This window comes from Sinocyclocheilus rhinocerous, unplaced genomic scaffold, assembly GCF_001515625.1.
Source record: "Sinocyclocheilus rhinocerous isolate Xijiao unplaced genomic scaffold, SAMN03320098_v1.1 scaffold529, whole genome shotgun sequence".
Taxonomy (NCBI): Eukaryota; Metazoa; Chordata; class Actinopteri; order Cypriniformes; family Cyprinidae; genus Sinocyclocheilus; species Sinocyclocheilus rhinocerous.
This window is the reverse complement of record NW_015635521.1, coordinates 247,942-263,489: the sequence shown is the minus strand read 5'-3', so window position 1 is coordinate 263,489 and position 15,548 is coordinate 247,942. Positions and strand designations below refer to the sequence as shown.

General features: G+C 35.9%; 1 protein-coding gene across 1 annotated transcript in view; it reads right to left on the bottom strand.

Annotated features, from left to right (window-relative positions):
- LOC107746972 (adenylate cyclase type 2-like) overlaps positions 1–15,548 on the bottom strand; it is a 127,929-nt gene that overhangs the window by 1,429 nt on the left and 110,952 nt on the right. Inside the window, exons 14-21 of the mRNA XM_016561339.1 lie at positions 14,766–14,850; positions 9,338–9,490; positions 7,122–7,306; positions 6,134–6,218; positions 3,692–3,850; positions 2,800–2,946; positions 2,423–2,530; positions 2,101–2,215 (exon numbers count right to left, since the gene is read on the bottom strand). Coding sequence (XP_016416825.1) covers positions 2,101–2,215; positions 2,423–2,530; positions 2,800–2,946; positions 3,692–3,850; positions 6,134–6,218; positions 7,122–7,306; positions 9,338–9,490; positions 14,766–14,850 — 1,037 coding nt within the window. The remainder of the gene's footprint in view (positions 1–2,100; positions 2,216–2,422; positions 2,531–2,799; positions 2,947–3,691; positions 3,851–6,133; positions 6,219–7,121; positions 7,307–9,337; positions 9,491–14,765; positions 14,851–15,548) is intronic.

Genomic DNA, 15,548 nt, shown 5'->3' with positions numbered 1-15,548 from the left:
AAACCAAAATGCGTTCTTGTCTTAGGACAACTTTGATGAACTTTTTTGATCCACTTCAAATGTTGACTACTGTATACACACACACACACACACACACACATGCACACACATGCATATAATCAGATGGCAGTAAATAACATTCATTTGTATATATCTTACAGTTTTTCTCAATCGATTTGACACATTTCTCCAAACTCAGGTCACTGTTCTCAAAACAGTTAACAGTGACCTGAACACTTTATAATTGTACAGATTGTATGTTTTCATTCATTTCATACAAATTACAAATCATGCAAGTCATTTTCTCAAAACAATATGCACAAAACTCTCAAATGTTTTCACAATAGTTAATACAACCAACCAATACTTCAAAATATCTGAAAAAAAAAAAAAGGTTTTACACAAATCAAACATTTATGTACCATTTGTCCAAACACAACAAACAAAACTCTGTAACTTGTCATTCTATCAAATGAACATGGCATATTTTCGATTGGCCCTAAACTGATAACTATTCAGTTAATCATACACTCAACACAAGAAATGCAGTTTTCCTAATCGTTTACACATTTATCACAATTGCTTTAGAGTAGTAATAAAAGGGAAAGTATACAAAGAGCAAGAACTAATATGCAAATAATAAAAATAATAATAAATGGGGGTGGGGGGTAATAGAAATTGGTGTGAGGCTATAAGGTGGTGGAGTGGGTAGAGAAAGGGGTGTAATGAGAGAGAAGATGAAACGTGTAACAGGTAGAAAGAGATGAGCAGAGAGGAGGATGTGAGAAAAGAGGAGAGGAGAAGGAAAGGGAGAAGAGATGACTAAAGAGGAGTTTTACTATGATAGTACAGATTTTTAGTCCTTCTGGGACAACTTCTGTTATTGACTGTAAATGTCCAAACATTTTTCAGAATTTAAGTTTGAGATCATTCAGGCGGACAATCGAGATTATTTTGAATGGAACAGGAGCATTGTAGACATGGTGGTCCATAACAACAGCACCAGCCACAAAGGATGTTGAGACAGGAGCTTGTCAAGCATGGATTCAAACTTCTTACATTTTTTTCTCCTATGATGCAAGTGCAGCAAATATGTAGTCTAGATAAAATGCAATGAAATTCTCTTCCAGATGCAAATGAACGGCAAGAACAATAATTCAGGATAATTCATGTATACAGCAAACACACACACACACACGTGTGTATATACAGTGGTGGCCAAAATTATTAGAACACTAGTATTTTCACCAACTATAAAAGTCATATATATATCCACCACTGTGTTGTAAAAGACTGATCTGTAGTTTTCAGAAAAGTTTGTTTGCAGTTCTTGCTGCTAAAGGTGGAATGAACCGATTTTAAGTTTAAAGGGGCAATTCGTTTTTTCGCATGGGTGACAGCAGATGATGGATAACAATTTTGTATTTTGTTTAGATATACACACTATATATAAAAACAAAACTCCCTGTTGAAGAATTACAATAAACATGTATTTTCATTAGCATATTTGTGCATCTACAGCTGAATGTGTTTTAAAATCAATAGAGAACACACCTATAGATTTGATGTTGGTATTTACTTTTAATAAATGCATTACGAGAAAGAAATGCAGTGATTCATTTTGCAGTAAAGTTGAACTGTTTGGTTAAGATAATTTTGTGTTTGGATGGCTGTGCTAATTGTTTTGAGAACAAGTACACTGCATTGGAGAAAAGTGTCAAATCGATTGAGAAAAACTGTAATGATACTGAAAATATTTGTTTAAATGTATTGTCGTCCAATTGAAATGAAGATACAGTATTATTTGACTATAATGCATGGTATATTACTTCCATAAAGAGTCACTTTAAAGACACTTACAAAAAAAGACACTTTAGGTTACACTTTATTTTAAGGTGTCTTTGTTACAGTGTAATTATATACATTTAAGTACTGAGTAATATTAATTAATTTAACAACATGTACTTACTATATGGCTAGGTTTAGGATTAGGATTAGGATTAGTGTTTGGTTTAGGGTTACTTAATAGTAAGTACATGTAACGTGTAACAAAGACACCTTAAAATAAAGTGTTACACACTTTATTATTTTTTTACTCACCCACTCTAAGTTTGAAATCATTGAAGGAATGTTTATTGATGACATCCAGCTTCCCCACCAGTGCAAAGGCAAACTCCACCATGGTACCAATGTGCATGTACTGCCTGTCATGCTCCTATAAACACACACACACACACACACACACACAACAATCTCTTTATTCAAAGGGTAGAGTTGGACCATCAAAATGTTACAAGAATTAAAAGAAAATGATTCAATTAATCAAGTAATAATAATAAATAATCAGGATGAAAACTGCATCTGATTCCCATGAACGATTTGCATAATTTCACAGACGACTGATAGCATACATTCCTGATACCTGTGTATATTCTGGTCCTGGTGTGGCATTAAGTCCAGTGGCTGCCATATATGTGCTTCCAATGGTCTTTATCTTCTCCACTCCACTAAACTTAGGCTTAGAGAGCAACTACACAGGAAAGACAACATAACCATAGCAGAGTTAACATCAAACAAACCATCAAAACTGCTTTGTGAAAAATGACTGCATCATGGTAATAACATTTATTTTTGACATAATAAGATTAATTTCACAGGCGAATGCAATTCCATAGCAAGCAAGCAGAATTTGCACACTACAGTAAGTTCAAAGTACATTTCAATGGGATAAAAGTTAAAGAGTAAAAAAGGAAACTACTTTTTGTTTTGCTAAAAGTACCTGAAGAAGCAATACGTTACCTCATCAAAGTCTGCAATGATTTCGTTGAGTAGTCTGAGGCACTCAAGACCTTCCTTGTTTACATCTGATTCTGTGTAGAACTCTTTGAAGTCCGGGATAGAAGCAAACATCACACACACCAGGTCATATGATTGGTGATACAAATCCTGTCATTCACAGAGGAAAAGGCAGCTCAGCCATAAATATCCAAGGACTGACTTTCAAACAGACAGCATTGCTTAAAAGTTATAATCTCAAAAGATTTTTCTTCAAAGCTATAATTCAAACAAGAAGAAGAAGAAAACAGCTGTCAGTTGTCAAGCACTTTCAAGCATCTAAATTCAAGTTATTGTTAGATGTGCTTTTAATCTCATTACCTATAGTCCTTCAAGGAAAAAAAATGTTTCTGTGCTCCTGCAGTCAGCATGCCAATTGCACGCTCCCTCAAAACTTGCGACATCTGTGGCATTGTGCTGTGTGATATGTGGATGGTGGATGGATTATCTCGGCAAAGGAGAAGTGCTCACTAACACAAATTTAGACAGATTTGTGAACAATATTTGAGAGAAATAGGCCTTTTGTGTACATAGAAAAAGTCTTAGATCTTTGAGTTCAGCTCATGAAAAATGGGGGCAAAAAAAAAAATGTTGCGTTTATAATTTTGTTCAGTGTATATACTTTTAGGTATGAAGCAAGCCAGTATTGTTGAGACATATTAAGACATATTACAATTTTGTAGTGCAAGAGTCTCTTTTTTCTGAATATATAACACAGTATTGTGGTAGCTTTGAAGTAGGGAAGCTCATTCTATTTTCACCATGTGAATTTGGGATGCATACCTCCTAAGACAAACAGTATATAAATTGCAGTACAGGCTAGATCTTTAGTTGTTCTTTCCATCTCCATTCTTACCTCGTTCTTCCAGTTCCTGGCCAGAAAGTGCTCTGCTACATGGGCTGGAAGAACGTTTTCCAACAGAACACGATTAAGGTTCTCCATGGTTTCTATCTCCTCACATTCTTTCTTGAACTTGTTCTTCCACAGGAAATCCAACCTACAGTAATATTCATTCTGTTACAAGAGGACACAGAGGTAAAGAAACTGGAGGTCACAGCGCTATTTCAGTTACAAACACGACAGAGCAAATCCATATGATAAAAGAAAGTCCTATTCTCATCACACAACATACAAATACACAATGATGCTTTTTTGCAGTTCCATACTTCTATATATTTCCATACTAGAGTTCAGATGCAAAAGGCTCTAAGTGCCATCTGAAATTTTCATCGAAAATGAGCATTTTTATCAGGCTCCTATGTTTAGGTTCAGTAATTTTACTCTAATGGCAATATATAGGTCCTTTTCTATGCAATTAAAGAGAAATAGCTGAACATTGTCAGACTCTGTTCCATGTTTTGTGTGTTTTGCTCCCCAAGTGTTTCCTTAAGCCCTTATTTGGTTCTTCCTGTTCCTGTTCTAATTATGTTTATTGTTTCATTAGTTCCAGGTGTGTCTCGTCATCCCAACTTCTAGTCCTGTGTATTTATAGTGAGCCCTGTTCTAAGTTTGGTCGTCCGGTATTGTGAATGTCAACCTCCTCAGCTATGTGTGCTTTCCTGGTTTCCTTGATTTCATTAAAATCTCTTTGTTGATGTACTCCACATCTCCTCGGTCCGCATTTCAACACAGTAGCGAACGTGACAGAATACCGGACCTAAACAGTAAGCAGCTCCCCTACTCTCCGTGTTTTTTTTTCCCGGTTTAGAAAGTGTTTTCTTTTGTTTTTTTTCTATGGATCGCCTTGAACGATTGTGTTCGGTGTATCAAGACGGCTGTCCCCTGGAAGAGTACATCCAGGAGTTCCTCGCCTGCTCAGAGCGGATTTCCCTCGACCGGTGGACTCTGGTGGACTGTTTCTGGGGTGGTTTGGATGAGGGGATCTCTCAGCAGATGCCACTGGCAGGGTCCAGGTGGACCCTGCCCGATTACATCAACCTGGCTCGGTTCGTCAGCAGATCCTGTCTCCTCTCCACTAGCCCAGAGGCATCACACAGTAGTCCCATCCATCCTCAGTCAAGTCGACCGGCCGTTCATCAGTCAAGCTCGCCAGCCGTTCCTCACTCAAGCCCGCCGGCTGCGCCATTTACCCTCAGCCAAAGGAGGAGGATGAGGAGAAAGGGACTGTTCTCCGCCCTCATCCCAGCCCCAGAGCTCGCTCCAGTGTCGGCTCCAGTCCCCAAGTTTAGCCCAGTGAGGGCTCCAGTCCCCGAGTTTAGCCCAGAGAGGGCTCCAGTCCCCGAGTTTAGCCCAGAGAGGGCCCCAGTGCCCGAGTTTAGCCCAAGGAGGGCTCCAGTCCCCATGTCCAGCCCAAAGAGGGCCACAGTTCCCGAGTTAGGCCTAGGGAGGGTCTCTAAAAACTATATTCTCCCCAAGGATTTGTTTTGGGGAGGTAGTAGGGGTCCATCCCTGGAGGTCGGTCCGAGTGCCGAGGCCAGGCTCCCCGTTCCGCCATGGCCTCCTGAACTGTCTGCTCCGCCATGGCTCCCCGAACTGCCTGATCCACCATGGCGCCCCGAACGGGTACCGCCCACCACCCCTCCCCATTGGATGTTGTGTGGCGCGAGGACGTGCCTTCCGGGAGGGGGGAGTAATGTCAGACTAATGTCAGTGTTTTGTGTGTTTTGCTCCCCAAGTGTTTCCTTATGCCCTTATTTAGTTCTTCCTGTTCCTGTTCTAATCATGTTTATTGTTTCATTAGTTCCAGGTGTGTCTCGTCATCTTATCCTCTAGTCCTGTGTATTTATAGTGAGCCCTGTTCTAAGTTTGGTCGTCCGGTATTGTGAATGTCAACCTCCTCAGCTACATGTGTTTTCCTGGTTTCCTTGATTTCATTAATCTCCTTGTTGATGTACTCGACGTCTCCTCGTTCCTCGCTCCGCGCTCCAACACAGTAGCGAATGTGACAAACATGAATATAGGAGCCTGATAAAAATGCTTATTTTAGAAGAAAATTTCAGATGGCACTTAGAGGCTTTTGCATCTGAACTCTTCATATATATACTGTATACATACACACACACACATATATATATCAATTTAAAATTATATAAATATATTTTCATTTCAAATAAAATGAAAGCTTTTATATTTCCAATTAATAAAGTTTCTTTGTAAAATGTATTTAATGGATATCTATAACTATTTTATTACAGTAGTCCTTTCTGCTTTCACGGCAGTAGTAGCATTTCTTCCTGTGAACATGCACACATAGAATATGCAAATAACATGATAACCATCAGCTGTTTTAATCTATAAATGAGCAAATGTAACTCCGCTTTAAAAAAGAACACTCACCTGTCTAGCTAGAACAAGCAGAGTGACGAAGAATATAAAGAGAGATATAGAGCCCATAGTTTTCAAGTCTTTCAGAACTCCTGGCCTTGTTTTGATGAGAGACAGAGAGAGAGATATAAGACTTGTCAGCATCACCGTTTTTTTGTAACAAATCATGTCATCTGTAGCCCAGGATGGCTAGCAGACCATGTCCACCCCAGCTGTCAATTAGCAGGAAGTGTCTGTGCTGGTTCAGTGATTTATTTTCAACATCCAGCTCTGATTTCTAGAAGAAAATCTGTAATCCTCAGGAAACTGTTGTGCATGAAGCGAATCCAAATTTCCTTTTGTTGTGCTAGTTTTGGTTATATGAGCCAAATATAGCAAGAGTTTTTTGGATTATTGCGTGAATTGCTTGACACTAAAAATCCTGTCATCATTTATAAATTTGATGGTTTAATGTATACACATGGTTACCTGTGATTACCATATCAGGGCAGATTTGACTAGCTGCTGTACACCAAAAGCTTACTGATAAATATAGATATTTAATGTTAAAGCTGAAACAATCATTATCTGCAACATACATACTACAATACTTAGCCAAAAGTATGTGGACACTCCCTTCTGCTTAATTGGGCCCTTAAATCCAGAGAAAACAAATCTTAATGCTACAACATACAATGACATATGTGACACAATGACCTGTGTGCACAAAGTAAGATCCAAATGGTTTACCAAGTCTGGTGTGGACATGACTGACTTAAAAAAAAAAAAAGTATAAAAGCGTAGACCTGAAACCCACTGAGCATTCAAATGCTGACTGCAAAATACTTTTGTCTGAAAATCTATGAAGCCATGTTCCAGTTGCCTTCCCAGAGGAATGTAGGTTGTTATATTTAGAAGTACAGGAAGGACCGACTTTCTATTAATGTCAATGCCCAACCACATATTAGTGTATTGGTCCCTACATAATTCTGACCATATAGTATATATAACAAGTTCTCACCTATCCGGGATCTCTGTTTTGTAGAGGAATTTACTGTATTCGTCCAGCAGAGATGCGTGTGTTTGAAGTATGATGATGCTGTAGAGCACCACGGCTGTTAGCATGATGAGCAACTTCAATTCATAGTTGATCCTCAGAAACACTGAGCAGGAAATCAGGCCCAGAATGCAACTGTAGATAAAATACTAACGGCAGGAAAACAGAAGTCATAAATATTGTGTTGTGACTGTAAAAAACCCACTTATGTTCTTACTAAATAAACTATATTTGAATCAATGGTGATAAGACATGGATCAAAAACAAAATCAGTCAGCTATTCTCTATCGACTAAAAAGCTAAGCAACTTGTTAAACAGTAAACACTATGTGATACTTTGAATTCATGTGTTTAAGGACTGTTCTTCAGGCTGAACTGCCTTTTGACTCCTGTATGTACATTATAACCAGTAAAAACATCTTTCCAAAGTGTATGAAACAAAATTAAAGGAGAAAAAGGATATAAGATAATGTGGCATATTATAAATATTTCAGCATTGTGTAATTAGGTAATTAAATCCCTATTTGAAAAACTGGGTTAAGCTGCACTAGTCATGAAATCATAATCTAATAACAACATCATCCATGTTCATAACCAAATCAGATGTGCAAAATGACCTTCACACTGAATAGTTTTCAATGAGTTACATTGATGCTATACTGTATAATGCATTGAGTATAAGCTCAAGAAACCTCTGTCTGAAATTCATTTTCAAAAATTTTTTTTTACATTAAAATGTGAACTTCCTCGTTGCATAAAATCACAAATGAATGCCTTGTAGTAAATTACCAGCTATTATAATTTCAGCAGAAAAAGAAACGTCCCATTTTCAGGATACTGTATTTTAAATATAATTTTGTAAAAATTAGAATTTACATAATTTACACCTCAAGAAATTTGCTAGAAATAAAAGCAGTTGAAAGTGAAAGGACGTTTCTGTTTTTGCTGAGTTCATAATGAATGTTATTTCACATGTTAACACTTGTAGCTGTTATGTATCTTTGTAAGTCATTGTAAGCCCTCTTTTGAGGCATGCGCAAGCGCACGAACCCCCCCCCCCCTTTTTAAAAAAAAAAACAAGTGGGCTCCCCCAAAGTCCACGGTATAGTTCGAACACTGTGTATTACAACAGCAAATAACCAAAACCCACAACGACACTGCCCAAACACATAAATATATTAACTTAAGCAATAGGATAAAAACGACAGAACATTTTCATGTTTTGCCACAAAATTACGATTTATTATGTACGTAAAGCACGTACTCTCCTTACAGACGCACTCACGGAGACATAGGCTACGCGCTAACGTTGTTAGCGCTACTCTGACGATTTTATCAGTAAAATAGTTTAGCTACTCAAAGGCTAACGTTACATGACATTTCTCACAAGCGAGGTAAGGGCGCTGTACGAGAAATTAACTTAAAGTTTCACTATTAGTAGGGACGCTGCTGCCGAACACTTTTGAGAGACGCACAGACTCAGAGGTAATTCACACACGCGCGCTTTCTCTCTCTCTTTCTCTCTCTCTCTCTCTCATAACTTAGTTATTAGCTGCATTAGTCTGCTATCAACGGCTCAATCCTCCGTTACTAGGTCTAAAATGACGTTTTGGAATTAGCAATGGAGGCGTTGGATGAGATGCGGAAGAAATTAATCCTACTCACAATAGCGTTTTAAGTACAAAAACCGGACAAATGCCTTGAAATATATCATCTAATCGATGTCTTGAGGTGTGGTAACCGTAGTATAAGCGGAATAATTGACTCCGGACTGTTGAATTATTAGAAAAATAATGCACACCCGAGGTGTAACGGCCACCCCGCTTACCGCACAGTGACAGTTACATCAAGTAAGTGAAATCACAGCATCATGTTCTGTGTTATTTAAATGATAAATACATGTACAATACAAGATTGAAATCGACAAATTTGTTTCATGTTTGTTTACAAATAGTGACATATGCCGCAAGTGGAATGGCCAAATCTGGAGGCCAAACAGCCCTCTGCAGCCAGGGCACAGATGGACACTAATCTCTGCCAAGAAACTCTGCAATAACGCATGTCAGACTACTACGGTCAAGGCCCTTAATGTAATGTGTGTGATCCAATTAGGGAGCATCTCAGTGTCTTATTTGGAAAACCATAAGCACAAAAGTATTCATGTGAAATTTCCTGGATCATTGTGGTTGACATACCATATTGAAGACAGCCATGATCAGGATGAGGGCTGTGGTTGCCATGGTGAGGGTGATGCGTGGCCAGGGCTTGTTGGCAATGATTCCGGAGGATCTAAGGATCCAGAGCCAAGATGCAGAGGCTGTCTTATCGCAATGCTATTGTTGGTCAACACGAATAAAAAATAAATAAATAAATTAGTTGCTGTCAAACGATTAATCATGATTAATCGCATCCAAAATAAAAGTTTTTGTTTACATAATATATGTGTGTGTACTGTGTATATTTACTATGTATATACAGGGCTGGAAATTGGGGGGGGGGACGCGGGGGGACGGAGTCCGGGGAGTGAATTTCGAGGAGGCACAGCGTTTCACTTCCAGCTGGTTAGGTTCTATTGGAAATTAAAGTGATTTCTATAATTTATCCATTCAAAAGTCTACTAAAGCGATCCCAGTTCTGTATATAAAATGTAGCGTAATGTAGACTAAAAACGTAGCGGAATATGGTTAGCTGCGCAATGTCGTCTTTTGCCATAATGCCTGCAGACTGCAGCCAATATAAATGCTTCTCTATCGGTGCGTGTCCTGCTCCTCACAGAACAGATCGTGAAAGCAGACTGCAGTTTGTCATTCATTATAACAAACAAAGTGTAGAGACGATGTAAATAATAAATTCAGTGTGCAGTGTTGAGAGCTTCATTAATTAAAATGCAAGTTTGTGAGATCGCGATGAACTAAGATGGGTGACAGATTTTTAATGATAAAGGGAGTTAGCAAATGTGATATTGATTTTATACAACAGTTTTATACATTTTTGATTTTATACAAAAAGTTAATATTAAATTGACTTACATTTTAGGAACACTGTTGTCTGATTGTGCTCTATTGTCAACAAAAATAGTTCCAACCAAATTCACGGCTCAGCCGCTGCACATCTCCATTCAAACACAGCGATGTTTCGTTAATGAATGAATCTGCGTTTTTGAACAAATCTAGTGAGTCAATGATTCAATCACCCATTCATAAAGAGAGTCACTTGCTTCGTTCCTAAATGAATCAGCCGTTTGAACAAATCATTTGAATAAATGAATCAGTAACCAAGACTTTGACTTGCTGCCACCTACTGGCGGTTTCAGTTTCATTTTTAAAGTATAAATTGAGTCATTTAAATCTTTAACATTTCTGTATTCAAAACTTTATATTTAAAACATTAATCTCATAACATTGGCATTATGAGATTATGACATTATGCATTAATGCCACCTCTGAGTGTTGTCAAAAGGTCTGTAAATATTCCACATTTGTGCTCCTTTGTGCCATGCAAAGATGAATTGTTGATGTTTAATTTGACTGGTAACTTATTCTTCGTGATTGTATCTTATCATTTTAGTTGAATTTATCGTTTTATTAAAAAATTTTATAAACATTTGTAAATCTATTTTTTTATTTCACAAAAGATGACACATTTAATAAAGTTAGAAAAATGGCATTACAAAGATAAAAAAAATAAATAAATAAGGAGTCAAATATCACCTTATAATGGGAAGATTAATTTCTGTCATTGATCAGGTGTTCCTAATTGTTGTTGTTTTTTTAAGTAGGAGCACAAGTGCTCCTGAAAAGAAATGTAAGCGTAGGCGAGTCCTTAAGAATGTCATGTTACCTTTTAAAAACTAATCGCAAACGTTCTGGCAAAGTGTAAACTATTAAATATAATCTACAAATCATGCAATACTGTACCACTAAATAAGAAGTTTTTTGAGGGCTTTGCTAAACAGGCCAGTTAGAGACAATAATCATTCTCATTTTTTATTTCACTAATCAAATCAGTTTTTTTTTTGTTTTTTTTTATAAAAACAGGGGGTCATTAATGAAGCTTACATTATAACGTGCAAATTCACACACAACGTATCTTTAATTTGGCCAGAATTGCAGGTGCAGAATTGCAGTATGAAATAAGTGTAATGTTACTATGGATTATATAAGGGTTTTATAATTAAATACTTCTGAAATACATCCTCTCCAGAGTCCCCCGAGTGAATTTTGGCCATTTCCACCACTGTGTATATATAAATACACACATATACAGTATATATTTAAAAAATATATTTACCTGTATTTACATGTATATATTTATATTCATATAATTTATATTATATATAAATATATATAGTATATAAACATAACACATTTCTCTTAAATATATACGTGCATGTATGTGTATTTATATATACATAAAAATATACACAGTACACACACATATATTACGTAAACAAAAACTTTTATTTTGGATGCGATTAGGCCTAATCGCAATTAATCGTTTGACAGCACTAAAATAAATACATACATACATACATAAAAATGCATATAAAATCAGTCAAATCTTTTATTCATAAAATTAAAAAGATGATCAGAAAGAATTTCTCTGAGCTAATTTGTCTTCAGTATAATTTGTTATTATAAAATCATTTAAATACACAATGAAACACACACACACACACACATATATATATATATATATATAGAGAGAGAGAGAGAGAGAGAGATGTGGTTGGTTGGTTGGTTGGATGAATTGTATTATTGCGATATGCCTTGGGAAATCTGTATAACACATCCTCATCAGACTGTTATCACAAGGTCATGGTGGAGAATAAACACATGATTCACTTCATTTCACGCACCAGTTTTATTTTCTTGTACATTTGGGAAATCTTACTGCGGTTGATGCTTTTGTAAAATAATAAATAAAGCTACCTAAGAGCTGAGTCAGAATAACTATCACAGAATTAAACAAGCATAAGACCTTCAAAAATGTACACAGTGAAATTGACATCAGCTCCAACCTGTACAACATCAGCCTCTAAACTCTGTTATAATCTGTTACTTTTTTATACTGAGAAAAAAAAAGATCAATTCAATTTTAATGTAAGAGTGTCAGTGATTATGTATAAAATATAAAGCATTGTGTCTAGATTCTTTCATTTAGTCCTTGCACTACCAAACAGATGAGGAATTTAGCAATGACATTAATTTGTGTATTTGTATTTGGGTTATGACTTAAAAATGGGTGGGCGATTTGTTTTCTTGGATACTGTGTGTTAAATCAATTAACCATACAAGCATGAGAAGTCAGGATCATAAAATAACTGTATTTATCACGTTTTAAAAGGGAGGAGAAAATGCTTCCTGTATCTTTTCCTCTTCGCTAAAGGCAGTAAGTCCAAATTAATTCAAGGCAAAATAAAATAAAGTTTATGTCCAAAGTGAAATAGGGGCGAAACTAATTGAGAACCACTGCTCTTCACTTTGTGAACAAGAAGTGTATTTAATTGTGCTGAATCTACATGTTCGGTTCACGGTTTATTTGTCATGAAAATACGTTGTGGCCACAAGATATTAAATTGTGGGAACAAACATAATAGCATGTCGAGACTATGACATATATACATTTAACTAGTGGCCACGAGATCATTTTGTCGAGGTAATAGCAATGGCTTATGTCATGGCCACGCAATATATAGACAGGATTCAAATGAAATTCAAATGAAGTTTATTGACAATAAATGTCAAAAGAATATGTACATAATATAGGCCTACAAGAAGACATTTTCATCCATCTCACCCTACTTTTTCTAAATCAATAATAATAATAATTATTATTATTTTTATTATTATTATATTAATTGTTATGTAACCTTCATTTCACATTTCTCTTTATCTAATTCACGTACGGCATTATTAGGTTACTTAAAGTTGCTACCATATGTTTTGTAAATACTGTAAATGCCCAACAATCATGCTTGTAAAGTAAAGACTGTATTTCTGTAGGCTTACAGTCTATATGTGATGATAATTGAGTGTCTGTTTTCGTTATAAATGTAAGCCTATAGATAGGCTACTTTGTGCCCATGACAGCATTCAAATAAAGTTCAAATAATTTGTTAATTATTTAGGCCACGACTTAGGGAAGGCCTAATGGTTAGAGAGTCGGACTCGTAACCCAAAGGTTGCGGGTTCGAGTCTCGTACCGGCAGGGATTGTAGGTGGGGGGAGTGAATGTACAGCGCTCTCTTCCACCTTCAATACCATGACTGAGGTGCCCTTGAGCAAGGCACCGAACCTCCAACTGCTCCCCGGGCGCCGCAGCAAAAAATGGCTGCCCACTGCTCCGGGTGTGTGTTCACGGTGTGTGTGTGTGTTCACTGCTGTGTGTGTGCACTTTGGATGGGATAAATGCAGAGCACTAATTCCGAGTATGGGTTACCATTCTTGGCCACATGTCACGTCACGTCACTTTTTTTTTATTTTTTATCATTTTTTTTATTTTGGATCTTAAATATTAGGCTATATTAGTAAGTACAATTATAAACATGTAGCAGTTTTGTTGAGGAATGAATCTCACACTCCCACAAATTAATATCTTGTGGCTAAGACATAGTATCATGTTCCTACTAGTCACAATGTCGTGTCCATGACAAAATAAAGTGAACCAAATATGTCCCCTCCTGGTCACTGTATACTTAAAATCTTCAAAAAATCTTACATTTTTTTTAAAATATACTGTTTCTTGACACACATAAGTATGTCACTTGTAATAATGACAAATTAAAAGTTTAATTTAAAGTACATTTTAAATCATTGTTTTTAATAATATTTTGTCATGCTTTAAAGATATACACTTATTTTGACTAACAGAGGCACATGTGAAGTATTGATTACAATTTTACCTCTTGTGTTTTTTAAATTACATTTAATGTTAATATTTTAAATTTATGCTAAATTGCAACTTTATCATTACAATGTTTGATTACAAACATATTCAAATACATGACATACAAGTATAAATGACATAAGACAGTAGAAGTCAGATGGGTCAGAAAGCTCTCTTAAGTTCAACTAATTGCATTTAATATAAAATTGAACTATAATACAGTTTAATTTAATTGTAAACAACATGCAATTAAGTGTTCAAAACCATTACATTCAGCTTGCAATTCAATTTATTTGTTATAATAGGTATACTGAAGTGTACTTCTTTTTCACAAGTGTACCAAATGCCCCAAACAATAGCAGATATATGTGTTTCTTCCAAAAATATTTCACTATAAGTACACAAGAATCTAGTTATCTAAAGTAAACAAGTTTGTCTGACGAAGCCCTTAGGGTCAAAACGCTGTGTTTATTTTAATAAATTGATCTTTGGGAACAGCAGGTGCAGTGTGCCAATTCTTGTTTACTTATAGTGAAGTGCTTCATTTGATTGAGCACCTGCCTAAAGTTTCTGGATGTGCACATATTATATCTTTTTTCTTCCAAAAAGAACAAACAGCAATGTAATGTAATGTACATTGTGTTAAACGAATGATTGGGTTTTGCTAAAACAGTGTTAAAATTATTTTGCAAATAATCACTAGATTCCATTGGTACTTACCAAGAAATGCCCAATGAAGCAAATGAGCAGAATCACAGACAGAATTAAGAAAGACATTCCAAATGATATTCCCAATATTGCCGTTCTGAAATAGACAGAAAGCACATGGTGTCTTAAATCACAAACGGAAGAAAGTGAGAACAGGTGTTCTCGCTCACAAATTCATCCTGGCATCTCCAGTTCATTACAGCGAAGACTTAAATAAACACCTTTTGTAACAGAGATAAACATAAGTCAGTAGAAATGAAGAATTCTATGTTAAACAAAACATTTCTATGCATTTGGATACAGATTGCATTCTTTAAACCAGTGTTTCCCAACCATTTTTTAGTCACGGCACCCTTTGGAAATTTTAACAAACTTGTGGCACCCTACAAAATTAATTTTGTCACAATATTTGAATTTCTAACATCGATATGATAATTTGAAAAGTATAGATATTCGGTACAACAGGGAAGAACTGCAGAATATAATGTCATACAGATATTTTTAATATTATTAAAAAATGTTGTCCATCAATGGTGGCAATCAGTAGGCTAATTTCTAATGAAGAGACCAATTTATATGACAGATTTTAATGTAGGCTTTTATACATATGTAAACATTATTTAATTACCATTATAACTAGCTATCTCACAAATTTTTGCTCACTCAGTGTTTTTGTAATTTTACAGTGGGGTAATTTTGGTGCAGTAGCACGAGATAGCTTCATTTCAAACTTTGAATTGAATCAAAAATGACAAGTAAGCAGTCAGTAATAAAATAAGAAATAAAGAAATTAAT